At 51.4% G+C, this 16,550-nt stretch overlaps 7 protein-coding genes across 7 annotated transcripts; 4 read left to right on the top strand and 3 right to left on the bottom strand.

Moving 5' to 3' along the window:
* Nucleotides 1-862: 862 nt before the first annotated feature.
* Nucleotides 863-4,405, top strand: SNOG_05509 (hypothetical protein; the record flags this gene model as incomplete). The annotated part of the gene is made up of 1 exon (XM_001795862.1): nt 863-4,405. The coding sequence occupies one exon, from the start codon at nt 863-865 to the stop codon at nt 4,403-4,405; it is 3,543 nt and encodes a 1,180-aa protein (XP_001795914.1).
* Nucleotides 4,406-4,714: 309 nt separating this feature from the next.
* SNOG_05508 (hypothetical protein) lies at nt 4,715-6,239 on the bottom strand (the record flags this gene model as incomplete). Its single annotated transcript, XM_001795861.1, has 3 exons — nt 4,715-5,680; nt 5,744-6,145; nt 6,195-6,239. 3 exons carry the CDS (start codon nt 6,237-6,239, stop codon nt 4,715-4,717), a joined length of 1,413 nt encoding a protein of 470 aa, XP_001795913.1.
* A 46-nt stretch (nt 6,240-6,285) lies between these two features.
* Nucleotides 6,286-6,418, top strand: SNOG_05507 (hypothetical protein; the record flags this gene model as incomplete). The annotated part of the gene is made up of 2 exons (XM_001795860.1): nt 6,286-6,335; nt 6,376-6,418. 2 exons carry the CDS (start codon nt 6,286-6,288, stop codon nt 6,416-6,418), a joined length of 93 nt encoding a protein of 30 aa, XP_001795912.1.
* Nucleotides 6,419-7,099: 681 nt separating this feature from the next.
* On the top strand, nt 7,100-8,022 carry SNOG_05506 (hypothetical protein; the record flags this gene model as incomplete). Its single annotated transcript, XM_001795859.1, has 4 exons — nt 7,100-7,273; nt 7,325-7,445; nt 7,581-7,967; nt 7,997-8,022. The coding sequence occupies 4 exons, from the start codon at nt 7,100-7,102 to the stop codon at nt 8,020-8,022; spliced, it is 708 nt and encodes a 235-aa protein (XP_001795911.1).
* A 1,993-nt stretch (nt 8,023-10,015) lies between these two features.
* SNOG_05505 (hypothetical protein) lies at nt 10,016-10,824 on the bottom strand (the record flags this gene model as incomplete). Its single annotated transcript, XM_001795858.1, has 3 exons — nt 10,016-10,033; nt 10,093-10,671; nt 10,693-10,824. 3 exons carry the CDS (start codon nt 10,822-10,824, stop codon nt 10,016-10,018), a joined length of 729 nt encoding a protein of 242 aa, XP_001795910.1.
* Nucleotides 10,825-12,147: 1,323 nt separating this feature from the next.
* On the top strand, nt 12,148-13,714 carry SNOG_05504 (hypothetical protein; the record flags this gene model as incomplete). The annotated part of the gene is made up of 3 exons (XM_001795857.1): nt 12,148-12,379; nt 12,461-13,634; nt 13,655-13,714. The coding sequence occupies exons 1-3, from the start codon at nt 12,309-12,311 to the stop codon at nt 13,712-13,714; spliced, it is 1,305 nt and encodes a 434-aa protein (XP_001795909.1). The 5' UTR covers nt 12,148-12,308.
* Nucleotides 13,715-14,761: 1,047 nt separating this feature from the next.
* On the bottom strand, nt 14,762-15,865 carry SNOG_05503 (hypothetical protein; the record flags this gene model as incomplete). Its single annotated transcript, XM_001795856.1, has 1 exon — nt 14,762-15,865. One exon carries the CDS (start codon nt 15,863-15,865, stop codon nt 14,762-14,764), a length of 1,104 nt encoding a protein of 367 aa, XP_001795908.1.
* Nucleotides 15,866-16,550: the final 685 nt, after the last annotated feature.

Here is a 16,550-nt window from a genome sequence, read left to right as displayed (position 1 = left end):
CGCCTCGGAACTCTTGAAAGCTTGTGAAAGCTGCGCCGGGTACAGAACAACCTGTGCAACGAATGATGAAACTCGGGAAATGCGGTATGCAGCGGGGCGAGTAGCTGCTGCATTATTTGGTGGGACTCTGGATGACTCTCGCGACTTTTCTGCATGACGCTTCAGGGTCCGGTTGGCTAGCCGAACCAGGGCTAGGTAACAACCAACGCTGCCACATCCTCGATGGCGATCTCCCACCTCTCTTCTCCGTCAATATTGGGACTTCTTCAACTTCGCCTACACCTCCATGCGACTGCGCACATGTATCCAGCCTTCAATCTGCCGATGAACGTGGTACGATGCTGCGCCCCTCGAACACGGGCTGCCCCTCTTTTGCCCGTTTAGCTGGCCACCATGGCGTTCAGCTCTCCGCCACAAGTACATGTTTCGCAGGCATATCGTCTTAGTTGACATTTCAAAGCCATTAATTGACATCCATATCCTGACCTCGTGTCTATTTTCTTGACGCTAGCCTGCAGAAGTGGACATGCGCGCCGTGACTCAAGCTTGTGAGGCCGCTCGCAACTTGGTACTCCATCAGGCAACAACTTAGGCAGCAAATTCGCACACAAGGACGGGCTAGGCTAGCAGGCACCAGGGGTATGGCTTAGACATAAAACCCTACTACCGGCCGTCTTTACCATTCTCTTCTTCTTGTATCTTCAATCAACGCACCTTGACATCGTCTGGTGAAATCATCCGCAACCGCCTTGTCGCACTTCTCCCGCAGTGTCGAGCATAGTGAGCACTCGTCTTGAGCTGTTTCGTAGCCGATCCTGCTCGCACTTCTTGAGCTCGATTCTTGTCATTCACGCAGCCGATCATGGCATTTTACTCAACACCCCGAGGTCATCTTGGCCATATTTGCGGGTTCTACTACAATTCCAGAAGCAATGGTTATCTCCAGAAGAACTACCTCCCACAGGTTGAGCTTCAAGCTCACACCACTATTCTGGCGACTACGTCCCGGACGCTACTCACACAGAAATTTGTGAATCCTTCCAGCGAGAGAGGCATTCGAGAGGTCCGCTACGTGTTTCCGCTGTACGATGGAGTGAGTGTAGTAGGCTTTACATGCCATGTTGGTGATCGCACAATCTTGGGCGAGGTCAAGGAGAAAGAGAAAGCTCGTGCCGTGTTCAAAGAAGCCGTCGCAAAAGGCCAGACGGCCGGCTTATTCGAACAACTGCCCGAGGCCTCTGATGTCTTCACAAACACTGTCGGCAACATACCGCCTGGTGCAGTCGTCGTTGTCGAGATTTCCTACCTAGGAGAACTCAAGCATGATATGGAGGTTGATGGTATTCGATTTACGATCCCAGCAATTATCTGCCCTCGCTACGGAGATTTTTCCTCTGGTTTCCGGCCGCTTGCAGCTGCAGCTGCATCTGCACTAGGTAGTGGTATCTCCATTACCGTTGATGCGGAGATGCCAGACGGGTCTTTCATCCAGAAAATGCAGTCACCGTCACATCCTATCTCCATGACCATGGGCACAATATCATCGGAACCAGATGCCGAGCCTATGATGACGAAGGCTTCTGCGTCTCTGACCTTGGGTACCGCAGAGCTTGACAAGGACTTTGTTATGCAAGTCATCGCAAAGAACACTGGTGTACCAAAAGCTGTGCTGGAAAACCATCCTACCATCGCGAATCACCGGGCCTTGATGACAACGTTGGTACCCAAGTTTTCCCTACCTGCAGAGAAGCCAGAGCTTGTATTTGTCTGTGATCGTAGTGGCAGCATGAATGGAACTAGTATGGAGCTCGCCAAGCAGGCACTCAAGGTGTTTCTCAAGTCTCTGCCTGTTGGAGTCAAGTTCAATATTTGTTCCTTTGGCTCATCGTACTCCTTTCTCTGGAAGAAGAGCGCGAGCTATAATCAGGAGAATCTCGACGAAGCAGTCCGTCACGCTGAACAGTTCTCGGCCAACTACAATGGAACGGAGATGCTGGCGCCTTTGAAAGCCACAATCGATCAGCGGTACAAAGACATGCCGCTTGACATCATTCTGCTTACGGATGGCCAGATTTGGGATCAAGAGCGGCTGTTCTCGTACCTCAATGAAGCCATCACAGGAAGCAAACAGCCCGTTCGGGTCTTTACTCTTGGAATCGGCAATGGCGTCTCTCATGCTTTGATAGAAGGCGTTGCTAAAGCTGGCAATGGATTCTCACAGGCAGTAGGAGCGGGCGAGAAGATGGATGCCAAAGTAGTTCGAATGGTAAAAGGAGCATTATCGCCTCACGTGAATGACTACACTCTCGAGGTAAAATACGCTAATAAGACGCCGGATGAAGAGGAGGAAGACTTTGAGATCATTGAGAAAGTTACAGACAGTCTGAAGGTCAAGCTGGATATCAGTGACACAAAAGTCGCTACCGCACCCGTGAGTACCGGTCCAAGAGCATTGCCACTTACTTCCACTAATTGTCGACACAAGAAACCAATTTCGCTCTTCGACACTTCTGTGGACCTTGACAAGCCGGAGTCCCCGGTAGATGACGACACGGGCGAGCAAAAGTACGCACACTTGCCGACACTTGCAGTGCCCAAAATTATTCAAGCACCGCAGAACATCCCATCGCTCTTCGCCTTCAACCGAACAACAGTTTATCTTCTTCTCGGTCCAGACGCACCAAAGGCTACCCCGAAGTCAGTTCTTCTCCGTGGCACAAGTGCTCACGGGCCGCTCGAGCTCGAGATACCAATTGAGAGCTTGAGCCAACCTGGGGAGACCATCCACCAGCTTGCCGCCAAAAAAGCCATTTCTGAGCTCGAGCAAGGACGTGGGTGGCTTTCCGAGGCGAAAGACGACACTGGCGCACTGCTCAAGACTAAGTTTGAAGGGCGCTATGACGACATGGTCGAGCGAGAAGCCGTACGTCTGGGCATTCAGTTTCAATTCGGCGGGAAATGGTGCTCCTTTGTCGCCGTAGAGTCGAACAAGCGCGCGAGCGAGGACTCGAGGAAGGAAGTTGAGCGGTGGGAGTGGGTTGAGGACGAGACTGAAATACGTAGTCCAGAACAAGGAGCCCCGCAGCAAATAATGCAACAGCAGCAGCATTTCGAGGCAGCTTCAGTCAACCTTGGCTCTATGTCAAATAAGAGAAGCCACCCGAGCATGTCGGCAAGCCTCTCTGCATTTACACCGTTAGCTTCACCTGCAACACTGTTTGGACCACGAGGAGGAGGATACAGGTCAGTAGCCAGTCCATTCGCTCCTGCATCGCTGCAGAACCAGGGAACGACTCCCTTCGCTGGCCCAAATGTACCAGCTACCTCGTCTTCGGGGCTTTTTGGAGCACCACAAGGCGGATATGCGGCGAGTCAGGGAGCGAGCCTTTTTGGTGGCGCATCTACGCCAGCTGGCTCATCCTCAGGGCTATTTGGAGCGTCGTCAGGAGGGGCATCTACTTCAACAGTCAATCCATTCGGCCCTGCACCTCTACCTCCCCCGCCACACGCAATCCAGCAACAAATGCGGATGCAGCAGCAGCAAGCTCAAGTTCAAGCGGGAGCTGGAACACAAGCACCACAAATGGCTCAGCAACAAGCCAGACAGCTTCAAGACTACCAGCAGGGCCTGATGATGCTCGAGCAACAGAACAAACAACGCCTCGTCATGGGCCGCGCAGATATGTCTGCGCCTCCACCTCCCGCGCCATCTGCGGTCTATGGCCAACCTGAGCGTGAGTTCGCAACGAGCGTCGGCAGCGGCGCGACCGCACCCCCTCCTCCGGAACCTCATCTTTTTGGCGCAGCCGCTCCATACGATCTCGGCAATAAGCCCGATGCTGACATGGGTGACTACGACCTGTCGATTAATTCTGACCGTGACATTCTCGAGCAAGACGGGAAGGTAGCCAGTCCACAGTACTCGCCTGTCAGTCCTCAATACTCTCCCGTGAGCCCGGGCAGTGTGAAGTACTCGCCCACGTCCCCGACTTATGTGCCAACAAGTCCTGGCTATGCGACTGGCGGAGGAGGGTTCACGGCATATGGCGGTGGGTTCACGGCATATGGCGGCAGTGCGACGGAAGAAAAGAAGGTGCCGAAGGAGGAAGAGCTTTTGCATCGTCTGATTTCGCTGCAGACGTTTGAGGGCCAATGGGTACCTGCTGGATCGTTACTACAAGATCTTGAGATCACTGAAGAGCGGTTGGCTGGTGCTGCGGCGAAGGTGGGTATAGAAGCAGAGGTCTTCCTTACTGCTGTTGTTGTGGCGGTGTTTGAGAAGAAGTTGAAAGAGTTCGAGGGGAGCTGGGAGCTTGTGGTGGATAAAGCAAGGGCGTGGTTGGAGGAGCATGGTGTGAAGGATATTGAGGCGGTTATTAAGGGGGCCGGCATGTTAGTCAAGTAGGTTTCGATGGAGATTTTTCGGTGTCCAGGATGTAATTCATGATACACAAAAGGACTCAAGCAGCCCGACAAGAATACGACAGAATGATGAATAATTAGCCAGAATGTACCACAATATTGCACCTAAATTCACGCAACATGATTGTCCCTAAGATGTTGTTCCCCTTTCAGCGTGATTCCAACACATCTTGAGTCTTGCAACTCTATTTGTGACATAAAGAAAGCCGTGAAGCGAGTTGAAAGCAGCGCACATTTCACTGGTGGACTCCGCGCCCAAGTCTTACGATATTTCTGGCCTACTCTAAAAGGGCTATATAACCGTCTCACGTCGATGTGCTTTTGATGCGCTTTCGGTGACCTCGACGTCCCCGTATTTCCCAGCCTTGACCGTCTCCAAATCGGGTACATCTGAGTGCTTAACCCCATCGAACACTTTGTCCACCTCTTCAAGAGCCAAGCCCCGAGTCTCGACCCAGACTAGAACTACGAAGATCACGAAGAGGATATCGACGCTGGCGTTGATGATGTACACCTTCCAGCTGATCGCTTCCATGCCGAATGGAATGACCATAGCAACAAAAAGCCCGCACAACTTCGTTACCAGTGTGTATATGCCCATTCCCAAGGCGCGGATGTCGAAAGATAGTACTTCTGGTGGGTATAGTACCGTAAGTGGTGTGATACCCCAAGCGTACGTCGCGTTGTAGATGAAGATCATGGCAATCGTGCCGTAGATCCCGCCCTTTTGTCCAGAAGTACCATACTTGGCAGTCAATCCAGCAAGAATGTATAGTGAAATCACACCGCCAGTGAGGGATCCTGCACACAGCTTCTTGCGTCCTGTTTTGTCTGCAAACCAGGATCCTGCGAGCGCTACGACGAGCGTGAATGAAGTCAGGATGACGTTGATCTGCAGCTGCGTGTTGGCATCTTCGATACCAGCGCTACTGAGCATGTCGCCGAAGTAGAATGTGACGATATTGGTTCCAGGCAGCATAACGAAGAGCGGGAATGTCGCTACGATCAACATACGCTTCCGGTTCGAAGGGTGCAGAACTGATTTCCACGCCGAAGCCTCGCGATTCCTTTCGAACTGGATCGTATCCTCAATCTCCTTGGCCCACAGCTGCACCACGGTATCCTCAGTATCTTCGCCACTCCCATTCGCAATCGCCAGAATCTGCAACGCCTCCTCCTTTCTTCCCTTCGCAATAAGCCAACGCGGCGACTCAGGAATGAACAGCAAAATCACAAAACACCAAACCGATGGCGCAGCCTGCAACAGGGACGGGATACGCCATGACCATGTCGTACTCAGCGTCTGCGTCCCATAACACACCCCACTCGCAAGCAGCGTCCCCACTCCCCAACACGCATAATAAAGCCCCATAGCAAACCCGCGATACTGCACTGGCACCGTCTCCGCAAGCAACGTCGGCGTGCTCGTCTGTGCAAGACCCATACCAAATCCCACAATCAGCCGTCCAGCGATGAACATTGCGATGTTCTGGCTTGCGCCTTGTATGACGCCGCCAACGAGCGTGATCACAGCGGACCAGAAGATCGCCTCGCGTCGCCCGCGCCAGTCCGTCCATGGCCCGGAGATGAAGCTGATGGCGGCACCGCCCACGTAGGATACCGCAGTGTTGAGGGATTTTGTGGTGGTGGTTAGGGTGAAGTAGGATTTGTAGCTTGGCATCACGTTGAAGGATCCCATTAGGGATGAGTCGTAGCCGACGAGCTGGCGGGACGTTATTGAAGAATAGTGCAAATGCGATTCATCGACGTACGACAGAGTCAATGGCAGATAGCATGATGAGGCATGCGACGAACATTTTTTGGTTTCGGGGCACCAGCCGCGATATCTTTTTGGTTGACATGATGCCTGTCCTCCCGAGTCGCCAGGAGAAGCGAGGAGTTGGGAAGAAGCCGTGAGTGAGGAGGGTGAAGTATTTATGATGATCACATCAGATGTCGCGATGACTTTAATCTGTTCGGTGTCTTCACGGTCTAATGAGTCTTCCCCGCCATCTCGGGCTCTAGAAGCTGCCCATTTTTGCGAACCCGGTAGATCCAAGGGACAATCAGGTCCGTTATCTATGATAGGTCAGATGGGCTATCGTCGGATGGATGTGCCTATCGGTACCTGGGATGTGGGAGTTTGGGGTTGGCGTTTGGGTTGTGATGGGATGCAGGCATGTCGATCTTTCCTCACGTTCAACGCTTCTGCATGCGCGCATCTAAGTAGCGACTTTGTCCATCAGATCTTTTGAGAAATTGATTAGATTGAGCGAGTAGTTATGGTTAGTAGTCGCTGTCTCTGCATCATTGCTGTTCTTCAAAGCCTCGCTAATATTCACGATGTTTCGCCGCTTAGAAATCTCAACCGCTGCGCATGCCAATTCTTCCTCCCCAGAACTGCCATGGGCCCGTGGATAACTTATCCCGCGTGAACAGGGATCATGTCGATACAGAACCGCAATGCCCCATCTTCGGCGTCGCCAGGGTCACTCGGCGGGTGCTTACATCATCATGTCATGAGTTTTGCCCCCACTTCTGGGTCTGGCCATGAGGCTAGCCCGACGAACAGTTACATGGACAAAAAGGCATCGACTACAAACAATTCAAGTGATTGGGGAAATTAGAACAATTACACAAGACAAATTTGCGTATTGCTGAACGTACCAAACCGACCATGTCCGAAGCCGCAGATATTGCCGTTGTGTCATTCGATAAATTCATCAACGGTGGCGATGCAGAGAAACGCGCCGTAGCTAAGCAACTGTACGATGCATTCTCGACCGTAGGCTGGGTGTACCTAAAAGATCACGGTATTCCACAAGAGCGAGTTGATGAAATATTCCGTCTCGTGAGTGGACTGATTTAAATCAATCAACTTCCATCGACTAACATGATCTAGGCCAAGACCTTCTTCGACCTCCCCCTCGAACAAAAACGTACCTGGCGTCTCAAAGACGCCGAAATCAATCAAGGCTACACCGGCGATGGCGACGAAGCAAACGGCGGCGTTGATCATAAAGGTAAGTCCATACCGAAACTCCAGCATCAATATCCTCCACGTGATTGATCCCATCATACACATAACTCCATCTAACATCTCCTCCGCAAAGAATGCTACGAACACCGACGCTTCCAAAACCCCTCATGTCCCAAAGACTCCGACCTGCCCGCTTTCCGCGAGACCCTCGACTCCTTCTACGCGCAATGCCACTCCCTCGGCATGAATGTGTTGAAATGTCTCGCCATCGCCATGGACCTGGGCGACACCTTCTTCGACAACATCACAAAGCGTGCAGACCCACAACTCCGCCTCATCCACTACCCGTCGATTGAGAAAGCGATCGTAGAGCAAGAAGGCCACGCGCGCATCATCCCGCACACTGACTTCGGCCTGTGCACGCTGCTCTTCCAGGACAACGTCGGCGGGCTGGAAGTCGACCCATTCCACACGGGCGAGTTCAAAGCGGCTGTTCCTGTGCCGGGCACAGTGTTGATCAACATTGCAGATTTGCTGCAGAGGCTGACGAATGATCGGTGCAGAAGTACGATTCATCGCGTGGTGAGTCCCAAGGTGAGTGGGGATGTGCTGCCGAGTAGGTATTCGATTCCGTTCTTCATCCATCCAGATCCGGAGGCGTGGATTGAGCCGATTGTTAAGAGCGAAGGCGAGGTGAAGAGGTATGAGGGGGTGAACGCTGGGGAGTGGAGGGTGTGGAATACGAAGAAGAATTATTCGGCTGTGTTGGATACGCCGGCTTGAAAGGGGTTTGGTTACGACAGTTATTGAGTCTGTGCAGGCCTGGAACTAGGATTGTTCATGGTATGTCGATGCAGTTTAGGTATGTATATGTCCGCAAGTAAATAAGCAAATCGAAGCCCAGTACCTAGGGTTGTGGTATGAGGATTCATGGCAGTTCAGTGTCCTAGGAACCACCTAACTCAATTTCCCTTCGCCTCCTCTCCCTACCTACGGAAAAGTTTCCACAGGATGTTTCGTCTACATCCTTTTCTTCTTGCATGGAGAGGTCCCATTCCGTGTCTTCGGTTATATCTATCCTGAATGTGGCGCAATGTGCATCCGGTATGTTCTTTTGTTCTGCTCTCATAAGAAGCAGCGCCATTTGCTTATTGATGCGATCGTGTTGTGTGTCAGTGCTTACGGTTTCGCTTCCTGGGCACGGATAAGTGCTTGCAGGGTACATATTTTGCACCCAGTTCGTGTAGTATGATTCGTTTGACCATAAATGATCGCGTGTCGGTATATCCCTGTATAGAGCTGTGAATGTGCCCATCAAACCATTGGCTGTGGTGTGCTTTACTAATGTGCGACGGAAACGTTGTGTATGGAACTTGGCCACAGTGGGACTATCGTCGATCCATCCAATGATTCTCTTCGCGAAAGCCACCGACAGTCCCGGGATTTTGCAAAGTTCGTGTGGTAGTTTCAGTCCAAAAATCCAAGATCGGCAAAGTCGTTTGTCAAATGCCGCCTCAATGAGGTTCCAGGATTTCTTGCGGTCAAGGTCTGCTGCGAAGGGCGCTTTGGTAACGTCGAGATTCTAGCGGTCAAATTCTGGTATGAGCTCGGGAATGAGAGCATTAATGATGCGTTGCGCCCACCCGTAGCTTTTGAGCCTGATCGCATGATGAAGACCTTCTTCGAGAGGGATTACGTTCAGAATAGCTTCTATGAAGTCTATGAAGGAATAATCTGGGCCGTATGACTCGTCGAAAATCTCTTTGTACCATACTTCATCCCGTGGTACTTTTGGTCTCGATTTCGACATTCTGCTTGCTATCTCTCCATAGCCGTTGCGGAGGGCTATTGCAAGGGCCGGTGCGTGGAAGGAATAACGCAGATAAGGGGACAGCCCTAAACTCATGAAGATGTCGGCGGCTTCGACATGGCCAAAAATTACGGCAAGATGCAGGCAGCCTGCGTGGAGGAGACTAGAGACCTGGAATGCCAATTTGTGAGGCTCACTGCCATCTCCACTGATGAAGGCTAATACAGTGTCCCAAGCGATCGAGACCTTTGTAGGTTCTTGTCGTCTCAAGGACGTATTGCTGCGCGAGGATGGTGATGACACAGTATCCCTCTGCGCTTCTGAAAGGGCCCCTACCACGATTCTGACAGTGTCAGGGTCCTCTGTTCGCAATGCATAATGGTAGGCGCTAAGCCCATTACTATCGCAACCGCTGGGGTCAGCTCCATGCTTCAAAAGCACTTCAATGATCTCGACTCGTTCAACCTCCTTGCAAAGAGCGGCGATGAGAGGTGTGATGCTTCGGGGAGTCGACGCACGCATATCGTGATCTACATGCCTGCATTGGGCATTGACATCGGCGCCAGCGACAAGACATGCTGCGAGCCCTTGGACGTTTCCGACCGCTATATGATTACAAAGAGGACACGGTGTGGCCGCAGGAGAATCATCAACTGGGATGCGTGGGCCTGTTTGACTGCCTGCGATCTTTTGTGTGCTCGTTCCCGTGGACATTGCAGTCTGGTCACCTCTCCTTAAGTAAGATGGATAAGCATGCAATTTGAAGTCTCCTGCTTTCGAGAGAACAGCAGACTTGCTACGAGTTACTTCTCGGAGTCCGTCTATCGTGCTCTACATAATCATGTTAGCCTTCATAGCGGTCAGATCTTCAACAACTTACGCTGATATTCGCAAGCATGACTTCCTTAGCAGCCCAAAGCTTGTATGTCGCATTGGTGAATTGGTGAAGTCGGTTCTGTTCGGTCTTACTCAGTTGTTCGGACTTAACGACTGACTCCGCTATGCGCTTCTCAAGATCTGATCGGAGTGTGTTGATTTCTTCCCGTAATTGATGCGCTTGTCGTTCGGCCTCATTCTGCAAAGACTGTATGTCTGATCGAGTCGCCTCATGTTCCTTTGTTGAACTGATGGTCGCATCGTTTAAAGCACGGATAACGTCCACATGCATGTCTGTTACAGCTTCGTGCGTCTTCATCTGCGTACGCTGCTGGAGTTGTTGGCTGAACATTGTAAGCCGTCCCTGCATGTCGGCAAGCTTTTCAGCACCCCAAATAGCTTTCAAAGCATGTCGGAAGCTCTTCCATTTTCCATAAGAGCTTTTTTTGTTGGTGTCTGCCAAGGCTATCTCAATCTCGAGTCCGATGTCGAAGCATTTTTCGCAGATGCTGCGTGTCGCAATGTCGTTCTCAGTGTTGCCGGCTGGGGCCAGTTCCAAATCCCTCTTGAGTGAGGCTGACAGCTGCGACAAGTCTTTACTTACAGTCAAGAGATCTCCCTGTTCAACCAGACTGCCACTATGCTGTAACGACCGTGACTTGGAGACGAGCTTTGTCGTGAAGTCCACCAGCTGGATAGCGTTGCCAACTACCCCCAGTATAGCAACTGATTCCATGTTCGATACTGGCAGGGGTAGCCTTGCTGCACGCGGCGTGCGCGGATGTCAACAATGCTAATTATTTGGGGGAAGAGTCAAACGGCGCGATTAAGAGATTCGCACGACAGTTTGAATGCTTGCTTCGTTTCAACTGAGAAGTGGGAGAGACAAAGCTGCTGGTATGATCCAGTCCAGATGTGCCACAAGGCTATGTCATCAGCCGGGGCAGACTGCGAGGCATCGCTGTGGTGCTGCATCCAGTGGGCTTCCACTGCACGAAATCGCCAATGACGACTGTGAACCCATTGAGCCTTCAATCGATGCCAGCATACATCTGGCCATCATGAAACCGGAGATTAAACGACTTCAATTCAAATTTCGTGTGCTAGTTACCTGGTAACATGTCTTGCTGTCACAGAGGCACCCAAGCATGTCAAGAAATAGGCACTAGGACATTGTATTATCACCGTATAACAATTAATGAAGCATCCTGGTGCGACAGGATTGCTCGTGATCGAGATACAAGCTTAGTGGTGCAGGAGGCTGGGCGGTGGCTGGCCTGATGCTGGTTCATCATCATTCGTTGGAAACTCAAACGATTTTTGAGACCATAAGGTCATAGCTGTAAATACTTGAGTCGATCGTGCTGTATGCGCTGTATATGCGAGACACCGAAAAACCTAAAATGCGCAAGACGGGTGGTGTTCAGAACAGAATGATACCGAAAACAGAGGATGACGTCAGCAGGCCTCGCCTAGTTACCGGTACTCCCTCTGCTCCACCGATTGAACGCTCAGCACACCATGTACCAATATCTGGCAAATTTGCGCAGTGCATGAAGATGGTTTCGCTCACCGCCAGCCAGAATAGTGGCCGACGAACTGCGTTTGACAGCGGAGCGATACGGACACGGACACGATAGTGCACAGCCTCACTAAGTGCATGTGTCCTCCCGCGCATCGTCCCCCACCAGACAATCAGACAGTGGTGCTGCATCTTCCAGAGCATGCAAGAGTTGCGGACTTCAGATGCCGCCAGAAACACCAACACCAAGCTGCATACTACCGTCAGCACCGCGCCATGGACCCGATGCCATTGGCGTATTCTAAAGACCAACAGACGACTCCCACGCGGGGTTGGCTGGTGCACCGGCTTGAGATAAGCCTCGTCTTGTCCGTCAGAGCTGAACTGACATGCCGGACCATGGCTGTCAGGGATCTGCATTGCTAGGCAAGTTTTGGACTCGACATTGCTGGTCTATTTCCTCCACAGCCGTCCCTCGCTCGCTCTTCGTTTCTCTCTGTTCGTTTGTCGCTTCTCGCCTCATACCGCCTTTTCTCAGACTCCGACCGCGGCGCGCAGTGTCTTATGAAGACTCAACGCGTCGCTCAATACTCTTCAAGCGCACCATGTGCATACGTCGAACTTATTTGACGCATCGCAAGCGGCCTGCCGGATAGTGACACCCGCGCGCCTGGTCCCCAGATCTACAGAGACCCACCATGACGCTACCCTTTAACCAGGAATCATGGATTTGGTACACTTGCGCAATCTGCATGATTGCAGCCAGAATGTGAGCCGACTTGCTCTTCAGCCCGCGCATCGTGGAAACATGGTGCACGTGGAAATGGCGCAGGCTGACCGTGATGTTCAGCATCTCCAGGAAAATCCACCTCGGCTCAATCAGGCGCCTGCAGTACGATGATTGGATCATGGGGCTCTTCGTCACTACCGCCATCACTGCGTTGATCGTGTGCTCCAACAGATATGTCAGGGCACAGTCAAACCTCCTTCCGCCCGGATTCGACGTTGGCTCTCTCACGGCACATGATCTTGAGCGCCGTCGATATGGCAGCAAACTTGTGATGGTCGTGGAACAGACTCAGATCGCTGTGATCTGGGCATGTAAAGCCACCCTGTTGATCATGTACAACCGCCTAACCAGGACTGCACTCCACAACGAGAATCTTGCTATCAAACTCCTCTCCGCATATGTCGCGCTCGGCTTTGTTGTGATGGAGATACTTTATTTCACAGCATGGTGTCGCCCCGTCTCACAGTACTGGGCCGTTCCCGAGCCGACTTCGTCCCAATGCAACGCATTGATAAACCATCGCATCACCAAAGCCGTCTTCAACCTATCGTCAGATATCATCATGCTCGTCATAGCATTGCAGATGCTGATCCGCTCTTTACTGCCGATGAAGAGAAAGGTTATTCTTTGTGGCATCTTCTCGTTGGGAATCTTCGTCATCATCGCAAGTATGCTGAACAGTTATTACTCATTCAAGAATCCGTACAAGCAGACATGGATCTTCTGGTACGTCCGCGAGTCGTCGACGGCAATACTGGTCGCAAATCTGCCATACACGTGGACCATATTGCGTGAACTGTTCGATCTCGAAAATTTCGACGAAAACAGCCCGCCAGCATGGACTTTTCACTCTGCTCGTACTGCTAAAGGACGGAGAACCACGCAGTCTCTCAGTCGCTCCACCAACCAGGGCACAGCTAATCGATCAGCGGCGCTCAGCAAAGGAAGTCACGGCACACAAGCCATGACGCTCGTCGATTCAATGAGCCCACTCAGACAATATGGACGCTCGCGAGGAGACAGTCCGCAGGACATTGCTATCGATTTCAATTTCAAAGATGAAGCGATTCACCCTCATGATTTCGCAACCATCACCTCGCCACCTGTAGATCTCGAGCATGGCTTCACACACGATACAAGCCGCCGACCGCAACCGAGAATCACAGAAGACGGCACTGGTGGATTCTACTTCAACGATCGCCCCATCTCACCGCCGTCGCGCGCATACTTCGCCGCACGATCTCGCGAATCCAGCCCAGCAAGCACCGATCGCAGGCCGACAAGTCCGTCACCCAGCTTCACCAGTCTGGATAGTGTGGGAATTATACAACACAGGAGGGGGTCTGGAGCTGGCGTAGCTGGCACGGGAAGATGTGCTCGCGATAGACGAGCCAGGGCTGGGCTTAGTACCTGATTTCGGAGTCTGACAGCCAGGCGATTTGACTTTCTTTTGTTTTTCGTTACTAATGATCGAGATACCCCTTGCGCCAATTTAGTGTTGAATGTTATATTTTTATTATCATGCGCGATGGATCTCGAGGCGAATTCAAAGCACGTGAATTGATCTAGTAGGCTGTGAAGGTGACCGGGCTACTTTATTACGCTGACATTCAATGCACAAGATATGCGTGAATATCTCGCCGAGTCATCGTGAATTATGGCAACTGAAGAGCATACTATTCGCACTCAGATACTCACCGCACATTCAGGACTCACATTCAAGCACGACATGCTTCACGCATCATGGTCGGCACCACATATACACATTCCATGGCTTCACACCTCCTCTCATCATGCCTTCCACCGACCTCCTCGCCGGCCATGTTCGCGGCTATCCCAAGCTGGCACGTGAAATGGGCATTCGACCTCAAAGCGCAATATTCCGATGCAGCAAGCAGCGCAAGCAACAAGGACAGATACGCATGCGACTAATTATGACTGAAAATTTCTGCATTGGGAATAGATGGTGATAGCGCGCAGTTGAATCTCGTGATGAAGTTTCGTGTGATATTAGAAGAGTACAGTATGTCTTGCATCCAGCCTGTACATTTCGGCGCTGACACTCGACTCCGCAAAGATCAGGCATTGTACTACTACTCTCAGATCCAAACCCTCGAAGCACCGGGTATGGTCGACCTCGGGTATATGTAGCAATTCCTTGTGGGCCCTCGCATGTCTTAACCGTCGATTGGACTGTATATGAACATTTGGGGCGAAGTACACGAGAAGACGCAGGTGAAGGACGTATGCTGGGTGGCTTCGAATGTTTTAGAGCTATGTGGTTGATCCTAATTTGTAGAGAATTCCTACAAGACACATTATTATCAGAGCAGTGCTTCACGAAACGGTTTCCTCAGTCAGTCAAGCCCCTGCGCGCGGCTTCACGTACTTCTTCTTCACAGTTCTGCCATTCCTCTTCCACAGCCAATTCTCAAACTCCTCTAGATCCATGTCCTGCGGCGCATCTTTCAGCCCTGTCTTCCACTGCATCGACATGCCGTAGTAGGGATGAGCTGTCGGGTCCCGGACAAGTCCCGCATATTCAGTCACATCAGGGCTGTCGTCCCCCATAGCGATCAAACATAGCTGCAGGGTCCTTCCTGCAAAAACACGCGCGCGAGCTAGATCTCCATTTGCGATGGATAATTGGAATGCATCAGGATACGCTCTAGCCAGACCGATTGTGTGACCATCCCAAAGTCTGACTTGTTCATCGACGTAGCCGAGCATGCGGCGTGCGGGGGAAACGAGACCCTGTGTACCAGCCTCTTCAATGATAGTATCGATTTCTACGATACGATCTAATTTCGCATCCAGGGCTTTGCTCTGCTCAGACGGCAAAGAGCATAATCGACACGCACAAGAGAACTTGAAATTGTGCTGCAATTCTTGCTGTCTCGCCTGGGGGTTCTGGGAACTGCTCAAATAGGATATGGTAATCTCCTCGCCTTGGCCGATATCTCTGACGGCATGGATGGTAAGCTTGTCGATGTTGTCGTTCCAGAAGTTTTGGGCGTTGTTATCGCAGGCGTGGTTGATGCGACATGCTTGGAGAAAAAGGCCTGCGAAGGACAGATCTGGTCCACACGGTAGCGCATTGGTCCGCATGATGCCGCGATGCATCTCTTTAAGGTCTTTGTAGGGGTAGATGTTGCTCATGGAGACGATATCTAGCTGTTGGTCCACTGACAAAGCGTACATTTGTTTGAAAATGTGACTGTCTAGCTGCTGCACATATGCCGGTGTGTTTGGGACACGTTGATCCAAGATCAGAATCGGTGTTTCGCAGATGATTCGTGTGCCCTTGGGGATGTCCACTGTTGCCACAACTCCTTTGCCTTTACCAGCAACGTCTACGATGGCGTATGCGCGTTTTGGACGCCTCCAAGTGAGGTTCGTTGCGGCAAGCATGTACATGTACATGTTTTCGACAGCTTGCAACAGCCGACTCATTATAATGCCCATTGTGCTGAAGGTTTTTCCGCCGTGTGCGAGTCAATTGCTGCTGTCAGCGCCCTAATTGTCGTGGCTGTAGATGACAGATGCGAGGTCTTCGGATGGAGGGGCGGGGTGCAGTGCATGCAGAAAAACAACGCATGCATGTATCAACATGGGTTTGTGTCGCACATAGCCATCTAAACCTCGATACAGATTCGTATGAGTTCAATCAGACCACACCTCCTGTACCGGCTCCATCTCCGCAAGGAATACGGTCACAGTCTAGGACTGTTCCCTATCTACTCTCAATGGTGCACAGATATGTCGGTTTCACGTTGGTTGTACTACGAAAACCTCCTGAAAAGTACCTGGTATTATAATGGAAACTATGCTAATGTCGTTAGAAGCATGCATGGACAGGACTGGATGATAGAATCTGTAAGTAGTGCAACGACCACGCTGAAACTGTATTTTACAGTGCTATCTCACTGTTAGCAACAGAAGTACGAGCTGTTAATGACCAGCTAACAGCAGCATCAGCACAGTCAAAGCACCCAACCACACCTTTTAAGCCAAGCCCAGGGTCAGCAAAGTCAACGAAGTGAAATATTCCTACCAAGCCGGAAGCTTATCAGGACTAAGTGTATATAATTAGTACAGCGCAGCTGTTGGATATCTCTGGTCCACTTGAGCCTAGCTGCCTTTAGATCAG

The sequence above is a fragment of the Parastagonospora nodorum genome, assembly GCF_000146915.1.
Source record: "Parastagonospora nodorum SN15 chromosome Unknown scaffold_8, whole genome shotgun sequence".
In the NCBI taxonomy this organism is placed as follows: domain Eukaryota; kingdom Fungi; phylum Ascomycota; class Dothideomycetes; order Pleosporales; family Phaeosphaeriaceae; genus Parastagonospora; species Parastagonospora nodorum.
The sequence above is the reverse complement of the archived record's forward strand: the minus strand, read 5'-3'. Positions and strand labels throughout refer to the sequence as shown.